At 37.4% G+C, this 21565-nt stretch overlaps 1 protein-coding gene across 2 annotated transcripts in view; it reads left to right on the forward strand.

Moving 5' to 3' along the window:
• Positions 1 to 21565, forward strand: part of SMARCA2 (SWI/SNF related, matrix associated, actin dependent regulator of chromatin, subfamily a, member 2) — a 116315-nt gene that overhangs the window by 5712 nt on the left and 89038 nt on the right. Inside the window, exons 2-5 of one of the 2 annotated variants that reach the window (XM_009279940.2) lie at positions 2638 to 2898; positions 9815 to 9938; positions 19321 to 19650; positions 20524 to 20625. In XM_009279940.2, coding sequence (XP_009278215.1) covers positions 2674 to 2898; positions 9815 to 9938; positions 19321 to 19650; positions 20524 to 20625 — 781 coding nt within the window. In that variant the 5' untranslated portion in view covers positions 2638 to 2673. Of the gene's footprint in view, positions 1 to 2637; positions 2899 to 9552; positions 9665 to 9814; positions 9939 to 19320; positions 19651 to 20523; positions 20626 to 21565 lie in introns of those variants that run through there. The other variant, XM_009279941.2, reaches the window with a different exon arrangement.

A 21565-nucleotide genomic window follows, 5' to 3' on the forward strand; every position in this document is an offset into this window, starting at 1 on the left:
GCACCTCCAGCCTTCTCAGTCGGTAGAGCATGGGGAACTAAAAGGGCCTTGGCTAGGGGAAGCATTACCTAGCAACAACTAAAACATCGGTGCGTTATCAACTTTGTTCTCATCCTAAATCCAAAACACTGTACCAGCTACTAGGAAGGAAATTAACTCTATCTCTGCCGAAACCAGGACATGTATACTGATAGTTTTGTAATTGATTGCGTTGCAGTTCTGTATAAATTTTTCTGGATAGTGGTGGTACTAGGTTCTGCCTTGTTAAATGGACTGAATTTGGCTTATAACATGCAGAGAGTCACCTGTGAGAGTGTCAGTCCTACATTTTGCAGTGTAATGACTGACTCATACAAAAACTCTTTGTTCTGTGGTAATGTCTGTTGTCCTTCATACAGCCAAACTGTAGGTCTCTTATAGGAAGCTATGGCATGGTGTATGCAGTTGTGAACATTTGATAACTTGATTCCTTTTGTGGTAATGTTGTGGGGTTGTAGGGGACTAATTAGTGACTATAGTGTTTTGTTTTGAACAGAGAAGCTTCATAGGCATCTCCCTGTTTTACCTTGCAAGGAAATAGGATCCCAAGGTAGCTTATTTCAGGTCAGGATATTTTATTTTAAATGAGTTAAGCATTGTTCTAATTTGTTGCCTTTAATCAGAAGAGAGTAGTAGCTATTAAAACATAACAAAAGGGGATTTATAAGCAAAAGCTATTAAGCCAGTTTTGATCCTGACAGAATGATTAGGTAATTGGGGGTAAATAAGTGAAAATGATCTTGATGTAGTAGCATTTTATCTTCTGTGTGGGTTCTGGTAAGTAAAGACTCTTGCTCGTAAAAGAAGAAAGAAGATCAGTTCTGTAAGCTTTGAATTCCCTGATTGCTAGCAGTAAGCACCAATCCACTTTTTTTCTGACACATCTTGCAGATGGACCTCCTTTCTGCTTTGTTGGGAACGTTGGGAGGGTACTTTGTTTTTCTTGAGTGTCTGTTTCTTAATTTGACTACAAGCCAGGGTGTTTGCAGTGTTACAGTTTGGCTTTATATGAGCAGTGTCATAACAGGGTTACACCACATACTCATTTAAGAAGGTAATTACTGCTAACTTTGGATAGTGATAAACCCAGATGTGGAAGGTGGAAGACTCTCCTCTGATAAATTCTATAAGGAGAGGGGCTGGGACAAGGAGTTGTCTTAGGCCTTGTAATGTCCTATTACATTGTAAGTACCTTGAAATGTACCAAATTAGAATGTTTTTTAGTAAGTCATTTTTCATTGTATTGGCTTTATTATTATGGGACAAATAATCATGGGCAGGTAATCTTACTATAAAACTACACCCAAAGAAAATAAAGGGAGCAGGCTAAGCCCATCTAATGGCGAGCTACTGCTGAAAGTGGTGATCCTACTTGCTTCCTTGTGCTGGCACTGGGACTCATCTGTCCTTTCAGACAGTCAGTTCAGTAACCTGAATCACTAGATGGTTTGGTGGGTTTGGTTTTTTTTTTTTTAATATAGGGTTACTTTTCTGCTGGCTTAAGTACTCAAATAATGAGATCACTGTGTGATCAAACACATGAAAATGGTGTTGTTGGGAGTGGGGAATAGCAAGAAACATGACTGATCTCGTTGGCAGCAACTGACCATGAGTTTTGTAAAAATGTGGCAGCTATGTCACTGTGTTACAATACTCTGACATTAGTAAACAAAAAGTTTCCAGTATTAGACATTGGTAAAAGTTCTCGGAAAACTGAAGAAGAATGGTAAAAGTTCTTGGAAAACTGAAGAAGAACGATAAAAGTTCTCGGAAAACTGAAGAATGTTTCAAGCCTGGAGTCTGCATCAATTTGTTCTACTAAGAACATGGAAATAAAAATACAGTAATAGTTGGTTTTCCAGCCTGTAAAAGCCTGTCATTTGTTCTCGGGGCACTTACTGTTTTATAAGCCACTTGAGCTGCACTCTTACGGTTTGTGACATTGGCAGAACCCCGCAAGTGAATTATAACTTTTCAGTCCAAAGTAATTGTCTTTTCTGTTGTCTGTTTTGTTTGATATTATGATTGCATACAGAGATAACCAGAGAGGTCCTACATTAATACCTAACTTCAAAAAAAGAGTCAGAAAATAGTCTTAATAATCCTTGTAATACTTGTTTTGCCGCATTACCATGAATTTTATAAGTATGAATTTCACTGCAGTCACATCTGTGTAGGGAGAGATTTTTGAACACATGCATGTTACTGAGGTGCCCAGCTATCTTCCCTGCCTTTAGTAGTACTCTGCTTGACCCCACATGACATATCTGATGATATCAAGTCAGTTGAACTACCGTTGTCTCTGGTAGATGTTTCTCATAATGTCCCAGTTGCTTTGTTCTGTAAGTAACATATAAACATCCAGAAATTAGCTGAACTATCAGGATCCTTAGCCTTCTAGTGGGCTTTTAGAAGGATGGTCAAATTGATGTGCAACACTAAGGATCATTTAAGCATTTTCTGCTGATGACAGTTTGCATGTGTGTGTGCGTGTCTGTGTGATGCTTGTCAGTAGATTTTATTACATTTTTTTCAATGCCCCTAACGTCACATAGAAATTCTGTTTTTGTTTTTGTTTTGTTTTGTTTTTGTTATTAGAGCTATTCTGCTAATTGAAAAGGAGACAGAAAATAGATGTCCACGCCTACAGACCCTGGCGCCATGCCTCATCCTGGTCCTTCCCCTGGACCAGGACCTTCACCTGGACCGATTCTAGGACCTAGCCCAGGACCAGGGCCATCTCCTGGCTCAGTTCACAGCATGATGGGGCCAAGTCCTGGTCCACCCAGTGTCCCGCATCCAATGCCAACAATGGGGCCTACTGATTATCCACAGGAAGGCATGCACCAAATGCATAAGGTAATAGTTTATTACAAGTGAACCTTTTTTTCTTAGAGTTCTTTTCACTGATTAAAAAAACTACTTACACTACATTTCAACCTGCATAACTCTACTAAACATCATGTATCACCTGCAAAACTGCAGCTACACTCCTGCTTCTGTCTTTATTACTAAAGGTGATGCATATACCAGATTAAACACAGTTTCCTTGTTCTTAGTAGACTACTTTGAACGATAGAGTTAGTAGTTTGCAAATCTTCATTTGTAAACTGTACTTTTCAGTAAGATAGACGTTACTAGCGAAAAAAATATGAATTACAGTGTTAAAACCTTATGGTAGACCATTCTAACCACCTTTTTTTTTTTCTTTTTTTTCTTCTTGTCTGCACATATCTTGCATTTTTCTGGGGTGGTTTTCAGTTTTGCATAGTTTTTTTAAATTAGTATTTTTAACTCTTAAAGGGCTTGTGCTTACAAATTTGCTTACTTTTCCATGTTGATGAAAAACCTGGTTTCCAAGTTATTTTATAAAGGCTTCATCTTACTAGGGAATTTAAAACTGTGTAGTATAGAACATGTGAATAATTGGACTTCAGTGGTTGTTGTCATACACTTAAAATTACATTTGTGCTTAGACTGGCATTAATGTCTTTTGCTTTGAGGAAATAGTTGCTTGTGTGGAATTTCCTCTGTGAGAACAGTCCCTTTATGTATTGTCATTTTTATTTGGTTGTGTACCAGAGATTTAGAGCTTAGGATAATTTCAATTTCTGATGTTCTTCTCTCAGAAATATCCAGTAACAGCTTACAGAGCCAAGATATTGAAAACATTTTGGTAACTATTGTTGATTCCACTTGGAATTGTTATATGCACATAGCAAAAAAAAAAAATTTACAATAAAAATTTAGTTTTGAAGTAATGTAAACATATTTTAATTTTCCTCATGAATTGGCAACTTCTTCATGTTGCCATTTTCACATATGGATCAATTTCATTCACTAAAACAGTTAAAACAGTGTCCAGTCAGTAGGGACATGACACTACCGTCTTTTGCATGAAGAACTGTATCATTAACATTTCTAATAACACAAAGACAGCTTAAGTGCAGGAGGCCATGATCCAGCTGCCCATTTGTACTGAACTGTTGTAATTTCTGAGAGGTCAGTACATTCAGTAACTAAAACTTTTTCATTTGAATCTTGAAGCACATAGTTTAGCTATTAGCCAGATTAGACATGTGCAACTGGCATTTCCTTCTTTGTGGGGTCAGTTACAGCCTAAGCTTCCAGTACTCTGGTGAATGCCCCACATTTCAGAGAGCCAGGGTTTTTACATCCTTCAGTTCTCTCATTTCTTTTTAAGAGATTTCGTACCTGCAGAAGAAGAGGGCGGCACCAGGAATTTTCCATTAGAACGGTTGAATGCTCCGTACATTATGTTTTTAACTGCTATATCCTGTTTCACCTTGTGTGTTCTTCAGACATTTAATGCTATGTTAGCATTAGAAACAAACCAACAAATGTCATTCCACAAAGTTCTTTCAGAGACTTTAGAAGCATCTCAGAAGTTCTGTGAGCCAGAGTAGAAATTCTCCCATTGAGGTGTCATTGCAATATTTTTAAAAATGCACCATGAATGTGAAGAGTCTGGATAGCTAATTCAAAGGTGACCAGTCAGTATAGTTATAATAAAATTACGTTCCCTTGTCTGCACCTTGATTCTAATTTCACAAGTCTTTATTTTAGTAGCAACAGCCTTGCTGTCCTCTAGGTTGCCACTTCATGAGTTCCAGCATGCCTTTGTGTGTGTGTGACTAAGCCAGAAAATGGGTCTGTTGAACTGATCCAGGTGAAAAAAAAAAAAAAAAATCTTGGTTAATTTTTCAGTCTAGATCAGTTTTCTGATCTGTTTTCCTGTGCAACCCCAGAAACAGTTTATTATGACAGCTGAGGGAAGGGTCTGTTTAAGAAATGCTGTGGAAGGCTGCCTCTAGACTATTTTGCAAATATTACTTGAGTGTTGTTCCATGTAATTAAAACACTGGTCAGCCACCTGCAGTTTGACCAAGTAAATGTTTTCTTTCTTCTTAGTGTTACGTAAAGCAGTTTGACTTTCAAGTTATGATGTAACATTAACACATTTTTTTTCCTAATGAAATGCAGTAAAAGTGAGAGATTGCACAAAAAGTGTCCCAGTTATGCAATTGCTTGTGGGGTACACATCGCATGTATGCAATGGGATGTGGTTCTTACTTTTAAAATTCACAAACTGAGTGGTGACACACCTTCATTCTATGTGAGATGTTTGACTAGCTTACAAAGAATAATATAATGCATAAAAACTAAAAAAAATCCAAAGTATCCAATAATAGAGAAAACACTGATTGATAGAAACTGATACTAATAAATCATAATTCCTAAAGTATGTTTACTTAACAACAGTTAATATGAAAATTAAAGACTATATTCACTTACTAACTAGAAAACCATTCCACAGGAAAAATTACTATTGTTTTACACAACGCAGTTTTGACAGAAACAATAAGTTAGCTATCTTTCTTGCTACCTTCTTAAGTAATCTTTAGACTATTGATCAAACTGCAAGGGAAATACTTAGAGTTCTAAATTTTACTGAAGTATATATCTTGCAGAAATACTTAGAAGTCTGTCGGGGGGTTCTGCTAAATGGACAAACCGTAACAGCCTCAGGCGGTGTTACCTCATGAGGTGAAAATACTTGGAAGCTGGGGAGATACTAAAAGAAAGCATTGTTACATGGTTGCCCTAATCTTCCTTTTCCTCGGCATCCACATATGAGCTCGTCTGGTCTGGAGGCAGAACATTGGGTTAGATGGTTTTAGTCTGAACTGATAACAGCCTTCTGTATGCTCTTATGCACCAGCTGGGCCACATGATTTTAACTGCCTAACCCTCAGTTAGGACGACAGTGTATCTATTTAATTTGCATGTCTCTCACTTGAGGGATGGGATGAGTACTGTGAGCCCTTGGTTTATTTTCTCTTCCATTTAATCGTAACCTGATACATAATCACTTCTTTTGTGAATTTGTAATGGGGTGTACTGTAAATGATTACTGGCTGTGGAAAAATTATTATGATGTCATGGGCAATATTACTGGTTTTGGTGAGTGAGAGAAAAAGTGAGTGACAGAAAAAATTATTTCCCAACAAAAATAGTATTTTTTACTAAATATATTATTTGTTCACTCAGATGTTCCATTAAAACAGAAGGCAAATTATTTCCCATTTCAGATATTGTTGGCTAACAGATCTGTGCACATTAGACATTCTGAGAATCTTAAAATTCTGTTATGGTACTGGAAGTAACACCTTCTTACTCAGCAGGCATGTTTCCTGCATTATTTTTGTTGTATGTGTTTACATTAGTGAAAAAAGAAAGAAAGTATTGTTGTCATGCTTGAAAAATCAGCAGAGACCTCATGTAAAATGGTGTTTTAGTGATTTGTAAGAGATTAACAGAATTGTTGGCCAAGTCCCTACTGCAAGGACAACCACAGTCAGTCTGGTTGTCCATCAGTGATGCATTCAGTTATGCTGTGCAGTTATGTGACAACACATTGCTATTTGGTCTATGTAATTTTTGTGGGTATAGAGGATGCGTGGTCTAGAAGAAATCTAGTTTGATACTCGATCTTAGTCTCTGATTTCAAGGCTGGTATTTTGTTTGTTTGTTTATTTTTTTAAGAAGGGGGAAGGAAACAAAAAAACCCACCATAATCTGACAGTTTACCTGGAAATAGGTCAAACTGTGATGCTATGCTGTCTGTGAGAAGGCCTTAGTTACTAAATTCAGAGTAAAAGCAGTGTAGGCAAAATGTTCCTTAGGCGTTAGGCATTATGTAAAGCCTGTAAGTCTGCCAAGTCTGTAGGTGTGGGCTTGCATACGGTTGAAGCTCATCCCTCATTATGTTTTCTGGAAGCACTGTTTATCTGGCCTGTTCTGTTCTTGTTCTTACTTACAGGGACCAATGAAAATAGTAATGGGTGCTCAAAGTTGAACATGTCTCAACATCCTGTTTCCCTTCTGTTCTGCCCTATTAAAAGAATAAGAAAAAAAGTATCCCAACGTGGTAGTAGTGCTTTATTGGTAGTATAGGTTACATTTCTCATGCCAACAATGTCATTGTGGAAGAAATCTTTAATAATTTATACAGGACTGAAGAATTTACAGAAATTGCATTGTGTGTAAGGTCCTTTCTGTAATTTTTAACCTGTTACATAGATTAGAAGTTATCACCTAACTCTGTAACTACACAGTGATTCAAAGAAGTCATGAAATATAATTATTTTTCAGTGCTCGTAGTCCTCTGCTGAATTGTCTCCCCTATTTTATAGGGTTTTTCCATAGACAGTAGAGGTGCTTTTAGATGAAAAATACTCTTGGAAATACAAGTCTGTTTGCATAAATTAGCAGTAATGTGATCATTAAAACTAGTTTTGTCTTCAAAGAAGTTTATGCCATCTTCATCTCTTGTAGCTTTGCTAGTAAAAAAACAATTAATGAGTTCTACCTTTCCTAATCTGTTTCTAATGAATTTCACTTTCATTTTTTTCACAGCATAATTTCTGCAAACACACAGAAGCAACCCCCTTTCTTGCTCTGTTTAGGCTCCCTTCCATTAGACTTGAAGCACATCAGTTTGCTACAGGTTTTGTTTTGGTCTTTTTTGTTTAAATACTTATCTTACAAAAACCTGTTCTTTTGATCAATTCTTTTCCATAGAAGCGTTCCTTCAGTTGATGTTTTCTTGTATGGTCACGTCTTTACCTTTCTGTTCCTGTTTGATTTTTTTAAAATTCTCTTTTTGAAAGGCCATGTATTTGTTTTTCTCTTCGCTGCTGCTCTTTGTCAATGCCAGTTCCTTTCCCCACTTTGTATACGCTGGTACTTCGATGCCCTGGGTATGCATGCTGTGTCCTGTCTTACTCCCATCAGAGCTGCCTGCATTCACTGGTTTCATGGTTGCCACCCTTTAATGCAGTGACACCCATCCCTGCAGTCACACTGCAGATGTGTACGGTTAGAGTCCTCTGTTCTGGAAATCAGATCCAACTTCCTGCAGTCTCCTCCTCCTCTTGGCAGCCCTAAAGATAGTCCTCGACGCATACCATGATAAAATAGGAATGGAGCTGGCTTTACAGGTGTTTCGGTTTCTGTAGTATTCAGCTCCTGCAGGCAGAATGTGAACTGAGCATTCTCCTCCGCCTTGGTTATCTTTGTAATCAGGGGCAAAGGGAGAGGGAGGGATCTTCATGCCTCAGAAAAGGGTGTTGGGATTTACTTGGTTAGCACAGTGGAACTATTTTTAATGTGTCAGTCATTTATCTCTACATTTCTACTCCATATCCCAAGTCCTTGTAATCAAAAATAACTTCTCAAGTAATGGGTGTTTTTCTGACACAAGTTCTTTTCACAAATGTTTTCAAACTGTCATGACAACTAAACGATTTGATGAAACATAAAAAATCCATTTTACTTCTCCTTTTCTATAACTTTCCTCCTTTTAACCTATAGTTTCTGATAAGGAAAAATGGTAGTGAAATCCTTCAAAAATGCTGATAAGGAAAGCCCCCATGTGTTTAAAGATATTTCCAATCAAATCTGATCATTGCAGTGGAAAGTGGAAAATTTATATGAAGGGTTTACAGGCTAAAATTAAGAATTATTTTTTCCTTTGTAGAAAGGGTGACCTATGTTTAGTTCTGCTTAAATTGATTCATGTGCAACAAATTGCTCGGAAAGAAGAAATGTGCCAGTGCTTTTCTTCTGAGACTTGGTGTAGCTTCTTGCACATTCTGTTGTTAACTGCCTGTATTTTCCACTGGAGTAAGTTTTCTTAACTCTTTTTTTAAAAAGAATTCTCAATAAATAGGTGTGCATTTAGATAAAACAGACCGCAAGGTCTCCATTCACAGTAGGGTTTGCAAGAACAGTATTTAGTGTGCATGCATACATGTGTTACAGAGAGGGGCAGAGCTGCATATTTCTGTAGAGAGAAGATAAGTAAGTGATGCCAGCCTGTTCCTTCCTAATACAAAGCCTTGCAGAGCTCTAAGTTAATGAGCATAATCTTTTCCCTGGTTAGGGACCTGATGTAATTTTTGCTTCCAGGTAAAACTATCTAGTTTTCTTAAGAGATCTTGCTTCTGATGTTACTTTTCCCCTATTTTCACATTCAGAGTCTATTTCACATTCCAGTTTCTATTATGGAGCCTTTTCCAGTGCCCTGCATGCCTTCAGCATGTTTTTCTGACCCCAAGCTGTCTTCACTCTGAAGACAGCACTTGGCCCTGTTTGCATTTCAAGTACCATGGGGACTGTAGTTTTTGAGGAGTGAATTAGGTGACAGAACTGCAGGGAGCACAAGTATTTGAGTAGAACTGTGTCTTCCCTTCCTTGACTGTGTATCCCTGTTTTTTCCTGCAAAGAAGAGGTTACCTCCTGCAATGTCATCTTTGTTTTTGAAGAGAAAGAGTGTTTGGGGCATTCCAGTAGAGCAGTGACTGAAAGGGCAAAGTTTGGGCTAAAAATAATTTGAACCAAGCCACAGGCTGTACTTTCGTAAGTTGGTGTGTGTTACACTGCTTTGTAATATGAGGCCAATACCGTTTGTGTGTTTGTATTTGGACAGTTTGCTTCCCTGGCATTGCCAAACAGTTCATAAGGAGAAAAAAGCAAAAAGGAAACAGGGGACAAGCAGTCTAATGGTGCTCTGTGCTTCCCCAAATGTCTGATTCCAGGGGTAAAGGTTCCCATTGTATTTATTTTGAATGACTGCTAAGAGAAGTTTGTACTCTTTATGTATTTGTTTAGATTTTGAGTTGAAGTCTGTTGGATTTTTATAGTGGATATATATACTATCTCTACATAAATACTTACTTTGTTTTCACAGTCTATTGATGGCTTGCACGAAAAAGGAATGGTTGAAGACGTTCATTGTGGCTCCATGAAGAGTATGCGACCTCCCCACCCTGGAATGGGCCCACCTCAGAGTCCAATGGACCAGCATAGCCAAGGTTTATACATACTGTGCATGCTGTATGATTTGGGGGCCCCTTTCTTCCACAAAGAGTCAGTAGTTCGTGTAACAGATTTCCAATTATTTCCTTTCAGCTTGTTTGGAAAGGCTGAACTGATACCACAGGGCAAGGTGAATAACTGAATCCCCTTGCTTTCTGGAGCATCTATCAGTCATGTGTTGGAAAAAAGCTAAGGTTCAAGTCTGTGGCTGGGGCAAGTAATTGGACTAAATCTACTACAGATTTTAGTTCACATCTCTAAAAAAACCCCACCTAGTTCTTTCCTATCTTATGTGGCTATTGTAAATGTAAATGCATTAGAATATGATTTATTTTAATCCTGTGGTGAAGGAATGGTAAGAGAGAAGAACCCAAGCAAACCCGGAGAAACCTTCTTTAGTATCTATAATGTTTGGTCAAGGGCTGATCAAAGTTCTTTCCAAAATTTTTTATGCCGGAAAATAGAGACTCTTTTTACTACATTGCTACATGCCTTCTTTGTGTCTTTTAGTTTACAACATTAGAGAACATGCATTCTATAAGCAGCTCAGTATGTTGGAGATTTAACTGGTAACACCTGCTAGTATTAATTAGTTCAGCAGATAAGGCTTTGTATATTGCATAATTAATTATATTACAGCAGCACCTGAAGAATCCCAACTGAAATTAGGGTCCTGGTTTGACACATTGAACAGATCTATTAAGAGATGGTCCCTGTTTGATGAATTTACATGTTTATTACATAGGATGAGAGAAATGCTGGAAGGAGAAAACAGGTACAGATCAGCAGAATGACTTGGTCTGAACTGCTTTGTGACTTTTCAGTGGGCTGTGACTGAAACCCTAGTCTGTAATTTGTCAGCTGAATCCCTGTCTGGGATCTTGAACATTAGAAAGTACTGTTTTTCCATTACACCTTTCAGTATCAGTTAAGTAAAATAGAACTGACTTTGCAGGGTAAAATTCACCATCAGTTAAAACTTTTCCACTGATTTCAATGAGATGCAGACATGATCATCCGAGAGCAAAATTTTACTTGGCTTGCATTCAGAGACGCTCTTTTGCTTATAGTGAACTTGTTCTTTAAAATGAACAGTGTTTAGTCTGAAGATGAAGATAGGTCCAATTCAAACATAATGTGCTCAAAATACAAGAGCATAAGTTGCAAATGCTTCAAATACAAGTAGCTCTGAGTTGTTTTCTTCTTTCTTATGCTGGCTGAGATCAGAATTCCAGGTTGTGTTGCTCTGCAAAAAGATGATTGTATTAGTAGCAGCTGTAGCAGGCTAAAGACTACAGATCCCTGCTCTCTTTTTGGTGTATGTCGTCAACTGTTGCAAAATAGAGAATACTGAAGTTCTAATGTAAGCAGGCTTTTTAAAGAAATTGTTAAAAAAAGCTCCCACAAGTTCTAATATTTTAAATGCTCTACTTGACATTATCGAGGAACATTTTAGTTTTCTTTGCCTCTATGTCTCCTTTTTTTCTTCTTACACAATTATCTTTTCACAAAAAATGGTGATGACACTTGAGGCTATTCTGATACATATTGGGGAAAGTCCCATCTGCTAACCTTGTACTTTCTCCCCGTTAGTGTACATACCCAAGATAGAAAACCAGGTTTCTTAATAGCCTTTCAACCTATTGGATACTTTCAGTCTGATTTACCATGGGATTAGAGTCCTGTAAGACAGTTGTGTTTCTAAAAGTTTTGTGGAAATAGGCAATGTGGTAAAAGAGAGTGAGCTTACCCATGCCGACACTCATGGGGAGAGGACAGTATGAGTTCTCTGAGAATCCATGGAAAGATGCATGGTAAATCTTCTAATCCTGACAAAATCTTCAGTTGCATTTGGCACATTGTTAGAAACCAAGACTTACTATAAGGTTCACTTCCTTGTAGATTCTTGGCTGTCTGATAGTTGAGCTTATGTTGCAGTTGTGTACAATTTTTAACAATATGTGTGTCAAATAGAAATTGCACCTCATTAGTTCTAGGTCTATTTTTTTCATGGCTTGTTGTTTGTAGGCTTCAAATTGAAGTACATAAATATATGTGCTAATTAAAGTTACTATTTTTGGATGTTTGGTGGAAAGTAGCTGAAGAAGTTCAAAACCCCAGGGAATGGATGATCCTAAACTTCTGCCATTAGTTTGAAAGCATAAGCAGAATGGCCATATATCAGTTAAACGTCGTTTAGTCTAGCACTGGTTCAAGGTAAAATCAAATAACATTGTCTTTTAATTCCATATGACCTTGTCTGTAATTCAGTCTGTTGAGAATAGTTATCATAGAATCGTAGTATGGTTTGGGTTGGGAGGGACCTTTAAAGGTTATCTAGTCCAACCTCCCTGCAGTGAGCAGGGACATCTTCAACTAGATCAGGTTGCTCTGAGTGCCATCCAACCTGACCTTGAGTGTTTCCAGGGGTGGGGCATCTACAACCTTTCTTGGCAACTTGTTCCAGTGTTTCACCAGCTTCATTGTAAAAAATGTCTTTGTTATATCTAGTCTGACTCTACCCTCTTTTAGTTTAAAACCGTTACCCCTTGTCCTATCGCTACAGGCCCTACTAAAAGGCCTGTCCCCATCTTTCTTCTAAGCCCCCTTTAAGTAATGAAAGGCTGCAATAAAGTCTCTCTGGAGCCTTCTCTTCTCCAGGCTGGACCACCCCAACTCTCTCAGCCTCTCTCAATAGGAGAGGTGTTCCATCCCCTTGATCATTTTTGTGACCCTCCTCTGGACCTGCTCCAACAGGTCCATGTCTTTCTTATGCTGAGGGCTCCAGAGCTGGATGCAGTACTGCAGGTGGGGTCTCCCCAGAGCAGAGTAGAGGGGCAGAATCCCCTCCCTCGACCTGCTGGCCGTGCTTCTTGTTATGCAGCCCAGGAGATGATTGGCCTTCTGGGCTGTGAGCACACATTGCCGGCTCACGTCCAGCTTTTCATCCACCAGTACCCCCAGGTCCCTCTCAGCAGGGCTGCTCTCAATCCCGTCACTCCCCCAGCCTGTACTGATACTAGGGGTTGCCCCGACCCAGGTGCAGGACCTTGCACTTGGCCTTGTTGAACCTCATGAGGTTCACATGGGCCCCCTTCTCAAGCTTGTCCAGGTCCCTCTGAATAGCATAAAGTCAACCTTGTCAAACAAATTTAGTATTCTTTTTGTGGGGATCATAAGCTAAATTGATTTATTAAAGCATAGACAGGTTTGGTACAGTACTTAGTGCAGTACAGTATTTGTACAGTCATCAGGAAAATGGATCCTGGCCCATGTATGGGGTTTCTCTATGCATCATTAAAGCTAGTAGTAGTAATGATAGACACGACTTTGTCTGCCTGATAGAGTTATAAAAGGTGCTTGGCTTGTTACTGTATAACATTCTGATTTAGGAGAAAGATAGCACTAAGTAAAATCAATATAACCTATATTAAATATATTAAGCTAGTTAAATGACAGATTATAAAACTAACTGTAAATAGAAGATGATCATCCAATTGTGGATTTTTCTAGTTGTTCTTGTAGGACTCTCAGTTTCAGTGCTGTTCAATGTATTTGTCAGTGATCTGGACAAGTGCAAAATCAGTGCTGATAGAATTTGCGGATAGCACAGAGGTTTAGCACTAAATAACGAACAAGTTGGTTACAAAGGTTGATTGGGATGCTCAGTAGAATGTGGTTATTTCTCTAGAATGGATTTTAGCACAGCCAACAGCATTGTATGTCTAGGAGCAAAGTATTTTATCGTGTAGGTGGTATGAGACTGTATCATACAAAGACCACTGAACTTACAAAGACCAGGTCGATACAGAATTTTGGAAGTAATGATTCTTACAGTCTGTATTAAGAAATAACTGACTCTAAGTGAGATTACTTACTTTGATGAGCAGATCAGAAACGTTTGTAGGCTAAATCTGCAAGAACTTTGTCATTTTGCTCATAAATGCCTATTCACTGTTTGAATGGCAGTTACTGTTCTGAGATTTTTGCATTTTTTTAACTAACAATAATTACTAAAATAAGGTATGCAACTTCATTACTTAGACTCTGGATTTTTTTTTCTTGGTGCTCAGTGGGATGCTAGTCATGCAGAAAGAATCTGTTACTAGCTCAGACAGATTGTCACATTTTTATTGCAGTCATACTGTAGTAGGATGGTTTTCAGAAGTCTGACATTAATTTATCGGAAAAATATTCTGAATTGGTATCTTTCTCCTCAACAGTTGCTCCTTTCCACTCTTGCTGCCAAATTGGAGAAAGGGTAACATTCCTGACTATTTCTGGTGACAAATTTTCTTTTCTTGAACTTATGAACAATGATGTCCCTGTTCAGTCTTTATACCTTTCTTTTAATGCTAATAGGTTAAATGGAAGGAAAGTCCATTGCTCTAACTTCATATTTAGCTGTTTAAATAGTAATCTTATTACACTTAACTGAGTTTGAGTTGTGTTAGAAACTGCCTTCAGCCTCTTTTAATGAACTGTGCTGAAAAACCCAGTATTGATATTAGAAGTATGAAATTTTACTGTAAATTGTTAAAATGCTAAAGTTACCCAGAAATTGAAAATTACATTTAGATTTGACTTCGTAAGAGGAATGGAGAGAAATTGCAAAGAAAGGCCAAATATTTATATAAACTAAAATATTTTTTATTAGAAAGAAAACATAAAAAGGTACAAATGGACTGAAACAATTTCTGTGTTTTTCTGGAATTTGAAACAAATTAAATGCAGTTGCTGTGATACAGCAGTGAAATACAGACCAATTTGAACAGTTGGGGTGTCTTTGCTTGCTATTTGTAAGTGGAAACATAAGCACTGTGGCGATTTAAGGTTCTGGGACTTGAGCCGTATATATTTTTAATTATCATGCAGTACTTGTTGAACTTCTTATAAAGATACACCAATTAAGTTTAACTTACAGAATTCATTAAGTTACTGCTACTTCACAAACAACATTAATTGTCCCTACTGTTCTTAAGTTAGCTGCACTTCCTTTTCTGATTTTTTTCAGCCTTTTAAAGATGAGAAAAGATCTCTCACCTTACCCATCTGCCTGCCAGCATAAGACCTTTCAACAGTTTATTTCTACAGTCCTAGTTTTAAATGACTTGCACACATGTGGCCTCTCTTTCTGTTTTTTGAGAGTTTCACAAGAACTGGTGTTAACCCTGGCCACACTACCAACAGGGAAATGTTATATTTTGCTTACCTTAAGAAAGTTTGTAGCCTCAGTCCAACATGAACATATTTTCCACTGTGTTCCAAGACGTTATGCTTTCCTACCATGTATTGTGGGCATGTAGTTGATTCCTTATTTTTTTTGAAAACTAACTTTAATTGATGGTTGAAGTGATAGCTAACCTAAATGAGCTACACAACGAAATTTCTTCAATCCTATCCATATCTTCCTAATAAAAAAATTCTCTTACAGTCACATTTTTGAGTAAAAATATACCCTTGCTATCAGTTTTACCAGAAAGATTTGACATATGTGATCCTCAGACACTTTCATCATTTAAGTCTTTGTAATTTTTAGTGGGGAGTCAAGACCTCTGTTGAATATCCCAGTGTTTGGACTGGTAAAACCTTGACTCTTTCTATGTAATATTTGTTACCAGGGTTTAGAATTCATATGTGTTCTCCTCTGTTCAATTATAGCATTAAAAGCGGAGAAAAAAGATCTCTCTGTTTTCAGTGCTCTGGTTCTTCAGCTTTAAAACAGATGAGGAAGATGTTCTTTGCTTCTGTTAACTAAAGTGAAATTAAAAGCAATTAGAACAGAAACTTTACACAGTCTGCCCTCCAAAAATACTTGTGTTTGGTAATGTGTTAGAACTAGGATTTTTTCCAGTGTCAATACTGTAAAGAATACACATTGTTTATGACATGTTGTGATGTATTTCTGTCGAACAAGTTGATACCAAAGTGGGATGAAAAGAATGTTTCTAATTATGCATACAGTTAAGAAAGCAGTGCTTTTTAACTGCCGAAAACTTGAGAAAGATTTCTGATGCAGCCTCTTCTACAACCCATTGAAAGATTATGGAGAAGACAGAACCATACTCTCCTCAGAGGTGCATAACAAAAGCACAAGAAGTAATGGTCATAAGTTATGTAAGTGAAATTCTGATGGGACCTAAGGGAAAGAAAATTCACCATGAGAGTGATTAAGAATCATCATCATTGGAGATTTTCAGAACTCACTTAGATAAGACCTGGAGAAACCTGATAAAGCTTTGGAGTTACCACAGCTTTAAATGATGGGTTGGGCTGTTTGGCCTCCCTTTCCTGTGTTGGGTGTCTTCTACACTGTATATTTTTCAGAACTAAAGGTTATCTGTTATCCTTTGCCAGCACATAGAACTCTTCTGTTGCGAGTGTTCTGCAACGTTATAATTCAGTACTTTTGCTGTCTTCCATTCTGAAGGTTAAATTAAACAGAATGGTTTATGCAGAATAGAAAACAAAATTTTCTGTGGAAAATCTAGAGGGGGGGGTACTTGGCAGTTCAGCAAGTAACAATTAATGAGCTAGGTATTTAAAAACCTCTGAATACTTACTGTGAAAATTCATGTGTGCCACGGAAAAATGCATTTGAAGTGCTTCATAGCAGATGAAAGCGTGTTTGCAAAGTTCAAAAAGGTGTCTGTCTTTGCCTGTATGTTAAACATTCCCATGGACTGTGTCTTTAATTTTTTTTCTTTTATGACATATGCTCGTTAAACTCAGTCTTCGTGAGTCTTCATGTGTCCTTATTCAGAGCCCATGTGTGCATGCTCACCTCTATTAGAGTGTGTGTAATAAGATAGGAAAAAAGCAAGTGGTCACACTGCTGAATCTTCTGAAAGTTTTCCAACTTAAAAAGGAAAATTTCCATATAGCATCACAAAATTTAGGTGCTGTAAATGCCACATTTTAGAACCTTTCTAAGATGTTTGGAAGGCTTTTGTTCTGTTGTTCTTTCCTGAGATATTTTATTGGAATTTCGTTTTTACTCTTACTCTCGTCAAACCTAGTTTCCTATTGCCAAGAATCCTAATGCACAGGACTTCAAGGGAGAAAGAAAGTGTAAGTAATATATATATCTAGAAAGCTCAAAAATTGCCTGCTTCTAAAAACTCCTCTCTGCAAAACATGGTCACAGACTTGCATCTGGAACTGTCAGGACTGAAAACAAGTGCTCAATATCTTACACCACAGTTTTAGATTTTTATAGTCAGATGGATTTCAAGATCCTGGGTCTGAAATCTATCAGTGATTAAGGAATAGATAACTTGGACAGCATACTTGAGGGGGGGAAGAAACCTTTCTTTGAAAGGCAGTTTTGAAAACAATGTAATTTGAAGTAGGTACTATTTAAAGTAAATTCTGAGATTTAGAAATGTAATAGTAATGGATAAATATTGCAATAAACCTCATTTTATAGTATAAAACAATAATGCAGTTGTATATTTTGTTTTTTGTTGTGGCATAGTGGTTGTTCTTTTAAAGCAGTATGCTCGGCGAGAGGGAATTGTAGCTTCCCCTTTATAAAAAAAAAAAAAGAATTGAGGCAATAGTAAGTTAGTGGAAGGAGGTGAATAAGTGGAGTAAACTTAACAGTTATTTATCATAGCTTTTATCACCACCAATGGATGTATAAACAATTTTTATATTGACCTAGTAAATAACTTTGGTATTTTTAACTTTTTAAGGTCTCTTTCTCGCTTTTCCTTGAACTCCTCACCTCACTTCCCTATTTTTCTCTTGAACTGCTTAATTTTTCTTATTCTTACTAGAGTCTTCTTCCTTTCCTGTCATCATCTTCTTTAGTTACACGATTGAACTCAAGTCTGTTTCTGGCTTGTCTTATCTGGTCTTTTCCCATCATAAAACCTTTTTTTCCCTACTGTACTTCTACCTCATTTTCCTTTTTTAGAAGAGCTGAAATCCTCTCTTCTTTGTTCTTTATCTCAAACATTTACAACCTTTACTTTATTGTAGAATATTTTCATCCCCAGACCTCAGCACTGATGGACTTTTAATTCTTTAGCACTCTCATCTAACCACTTCTGTAAGTTCTAGTGACTTACAGCTGCTGCCATCTCAGAAAAATTAAGACTACTTTGAGATTTTGCCTATGTGTTGCCCTTACTGAAGGGCCAATAAGAACAGTGAAGCTAAAGAGAGGGCAAAATTACTTGCTTCTGTGATGCTATGTATAGATGAAATTGATGTATTTTCACTTTAAGAGTGTCAGGAAGAGTGGAGGAAGGGTAGATTTGGTGTCACAGAACCATAAACTGTGGCATGAACTTTGGAGTTCAGTGATCCATGACTTGCTAAAGAATATGGAAGTGACCCAGAAGATTTCTTGATTTTCTTTTTAAAGTTTTTTAGGCTTTTCAAATTGGTAAGAGCACTGTTTGTGCTCCACAATACCAGAGTGAAGTGGGTAAATATCATTACCTCTTTTTCAGTCTTGGTGGACATCTTTAAAATCCAGCTATCTGTTGTGCATTACCTGAAGGATCACTCTTCATATTTTTTCTCTGACATGCTACATATTCTTGGAAATCTCACCAAAAATCTATGCCATCTCTTTTCATGGATGCATTGTGAAGCTCAAGGAAATATGTATTAAGTGTAATTACAATTCAAACTTAAAACCACTGCATTCGCAAGTGCTATAATAAGATACAAGCACTGTTCACTTCAGAACTGTGCTTGCTCTCCTGGAACTTTATAGAGTAACACAATCTTCAGCAGCTTCTTCAGAAGGTGATTTTTGTGCTTGCAGTTGATGTTCCAAGTTCTTGAGCACCCAGATGGTGAAAGGTATTCAACATTGTTTGTCTGGCTCAAACCTTTAATCTGTATAAATTAAAGAGCAATTGTATAGAAATTGAATACCATCTGTTTCTATTTCTGTATGTTGGTGAGTTTTGGCAAAGAGGGTCTGTATCAATGAGTGGGTATTCCTTGATGTGTGTGCATCAAAATAAACGTACAATATTAAGCTGTAGAATAGGCAGACTTCACTGCATGTGTTCTACAGTGAAATATTTGTCCAACATTCTAGTGAAACAGTACCACATCCTGATGCTTCTGTATTGTATTTCATGTTTTAGCTTGTCTTACTCCAAATGTGAGGGTAATAGTTACTTTAAGGAATTATTGGACTATATAATCATAGTTCTTCTCAAAGAATAGCTCCTGAGGCTATCTTGATATCCCATGGAACTTCAGATTGCACTTTCGTTCTTGCAGAAAATACTACAGCTATCCTGACTTGAGAGAGACATTTTTATACTTTATGTACTGTTAAAGAAATTTGATGGAATTTAGATTTGACTAACCAGAGAGGTAAGTTTGTGATCCTCTTACCTGTTCTAGGTTATATGTCTCCGCACCCATCTCCACTAGGAGCACCAGAGCATGTGTCCAGTCCAATGTCTGGAGGAGGTCCAACTCCACCCCAAATGACTCCCAGCCAGCCAGGACCCATTATACCAGGAGACCCACAAGTTATGAATCAACCTAACAGAGGTCCTTCCCCTTTCAGCCCTGTACAGCTGCATCAGCTGCGGGCTCAGATTCTAGCATACAAAATGTTAGCTAGAGGTCAGCCTTTACCAGAAAACCTCCAGCTTGCTGTTCAGGGCAAGAGGACCCTGCCTGGCATTCAACAGCAGCAGCCTCCCAGTGCCTTCAACAGACAGTCTGGTAAGTGATCTAGGCCTTGTGTCATTGCGCAGGTAATTCTTTAAGTTCTACCTGTGGAAAATGAAGAAACGGGTGCTGTGCAGGGCTATAATTTGGGACTGTATTCTGGCATCTAAATGAACAGAAGCCTTTGGGTTTAAGCTTGAGGAAGTGCATAAAACACATCTGTTATTAATAGGATATTGTCAAAACTGAAATAAAAGCGATTTCACTGTGGAGTACTGTGTCCATCCTGATTATGCTTGACATTTTTTGAATGTTAATCATACTTTACTGATCGCAATTTTACTGTTTTTCTTAGAGTGAATTTTCAGTCTCCTGTTGTTATGCAGAAAAGTAGATAAAAAAATCTGGAGCAAGTTGACTGATCATTTAGGTTGTTGAAAGTGAAACAGACCATGTATAGTGTTCTGTCAAGTGAAAACCATATGGAAAAGAAAATGTTCTTATTTTTTTCTTCTAGTGATAATAGATGTTACAGTGCAGAAAGAAGCACATTTTGGTCCTAGGAAAACTGTGTTACATTGAGCGCTCTGCACCTGTTTCTGAACACTTCCATTATTGAGTTTGCATTAGAAATCGAGGGTTAAGATGATACTGTTTTCTTTTTAGTAATGATTTTAATAATTTCACTGGTCACTTCATTCCAGTGGATATGGCTTTGCTACCGAGTAAGTTTTTTTTTTTAGGAGACACGGTTTTAATACGCTTCATTACATAAATTTTTTCACAATAAAATCTACTTAAATCCATATTTAATGAAGAAAAATACTACTTTCCTGAATGGACTAGCATGCTAGAAAGCAGAATGATTTTTGAATACTTGGAAATGCTTTGTATCTTAATAAGTTTCTTTCCTCTGTCAAATTGCAGGTATTGTGTTACATACAATGAGTGGTGCTGCAACTGGACCAGGGCCTGCTCCAGGAATGCCTGGACATACAGCTGCCATTACCCCTAAAACTTGGACTGAAGGTATAGTGGAGTATAATGCTAATTTTATGTTATGTACAGAGTTATGGTTAAACAGTGTGGGTAGAGTTTGGGGAAAACATGCAGGGGCAAAAAAAAAGGGAAGGTAAAAGGCATGCAGAGAAATAGTGTAACCTTTACTGTGCCTAGGATTTGAATCAAGGAGAGTCTAACCATTTATTCATCCATGAATGACTTGACTGCATGAAATTACTGCAATTGTTAGGCAGCCTGAACATGAAGCACCTTTTTACAATCAGAACGAAATATGTAAGCTGCCTGAGGGACACCCATAAAATCTACTTAGTAAGTTATGTTCTGAGCATGCTTAATTGCAGCAAGCTTGTCTTCCAACTGTAGTCTTTGCTACTGCAAACAAAATTTTTCAAACCATGGTAGAATTAGGCTGCCTTTTTTTTTTTTTTTAATTGGATTGCTTTGAAAGTTCAGTGTAGTCTTTGAGATCTAATGAACAGTGTAACTTTTTTTCCTCGGCGTGATAACTAGGTTTTGAACGAAAACATTCAGATTTGGGTTTACAGGCTGATTTTACTGTTTGAAAGTAGAGTAGAAGAAGTATTGTATTGAAAAGAATTAGAAATCCCTAGTAATATATATTCTTTGAAGTTCTGGGTTTTTTTTAAGAGAGATGTAAAAACAAATATAATATTGCAGGCTTGTGAATAACACAGGCTTCTCATATGGTAGAAATGTTATGCTATGTTGTTGCTTGTGGGTAAATCTGGGGAGAGTGATGACTATGGTAGTTGATGTCATAAAAAATTCGCTGTGGTTAGTCAGCTACTTAGGGCAATATAAAAAGAAAATGAAATACTAGTATGTAATCAGATGTAGAATTGCTTTTCTTGGAACACTCCTCATGAATACTTACAATTTGAGTAGGATAATAAAGAGGGGGAAAGGTGTTTCTTGAGAGGTTGTA

The sequence above is a fragment of the Aptenodytes forsteri genome, unplaced genomic scaffold (genome assembly GCF_000699145.1).
Source record: "Aptenodytes forsteri isolate BGI_AS27 unplaced genomic scaffold, ASM69914v1 Scaffold99, whole genome shotgun sequence".
Lineage (NCBI taxonomy): Eukaryota > Metazoa > Chordata > Aves > Sphenisciformes > Spheniscidae > Aptenodytes > Aptenodytes forsteri.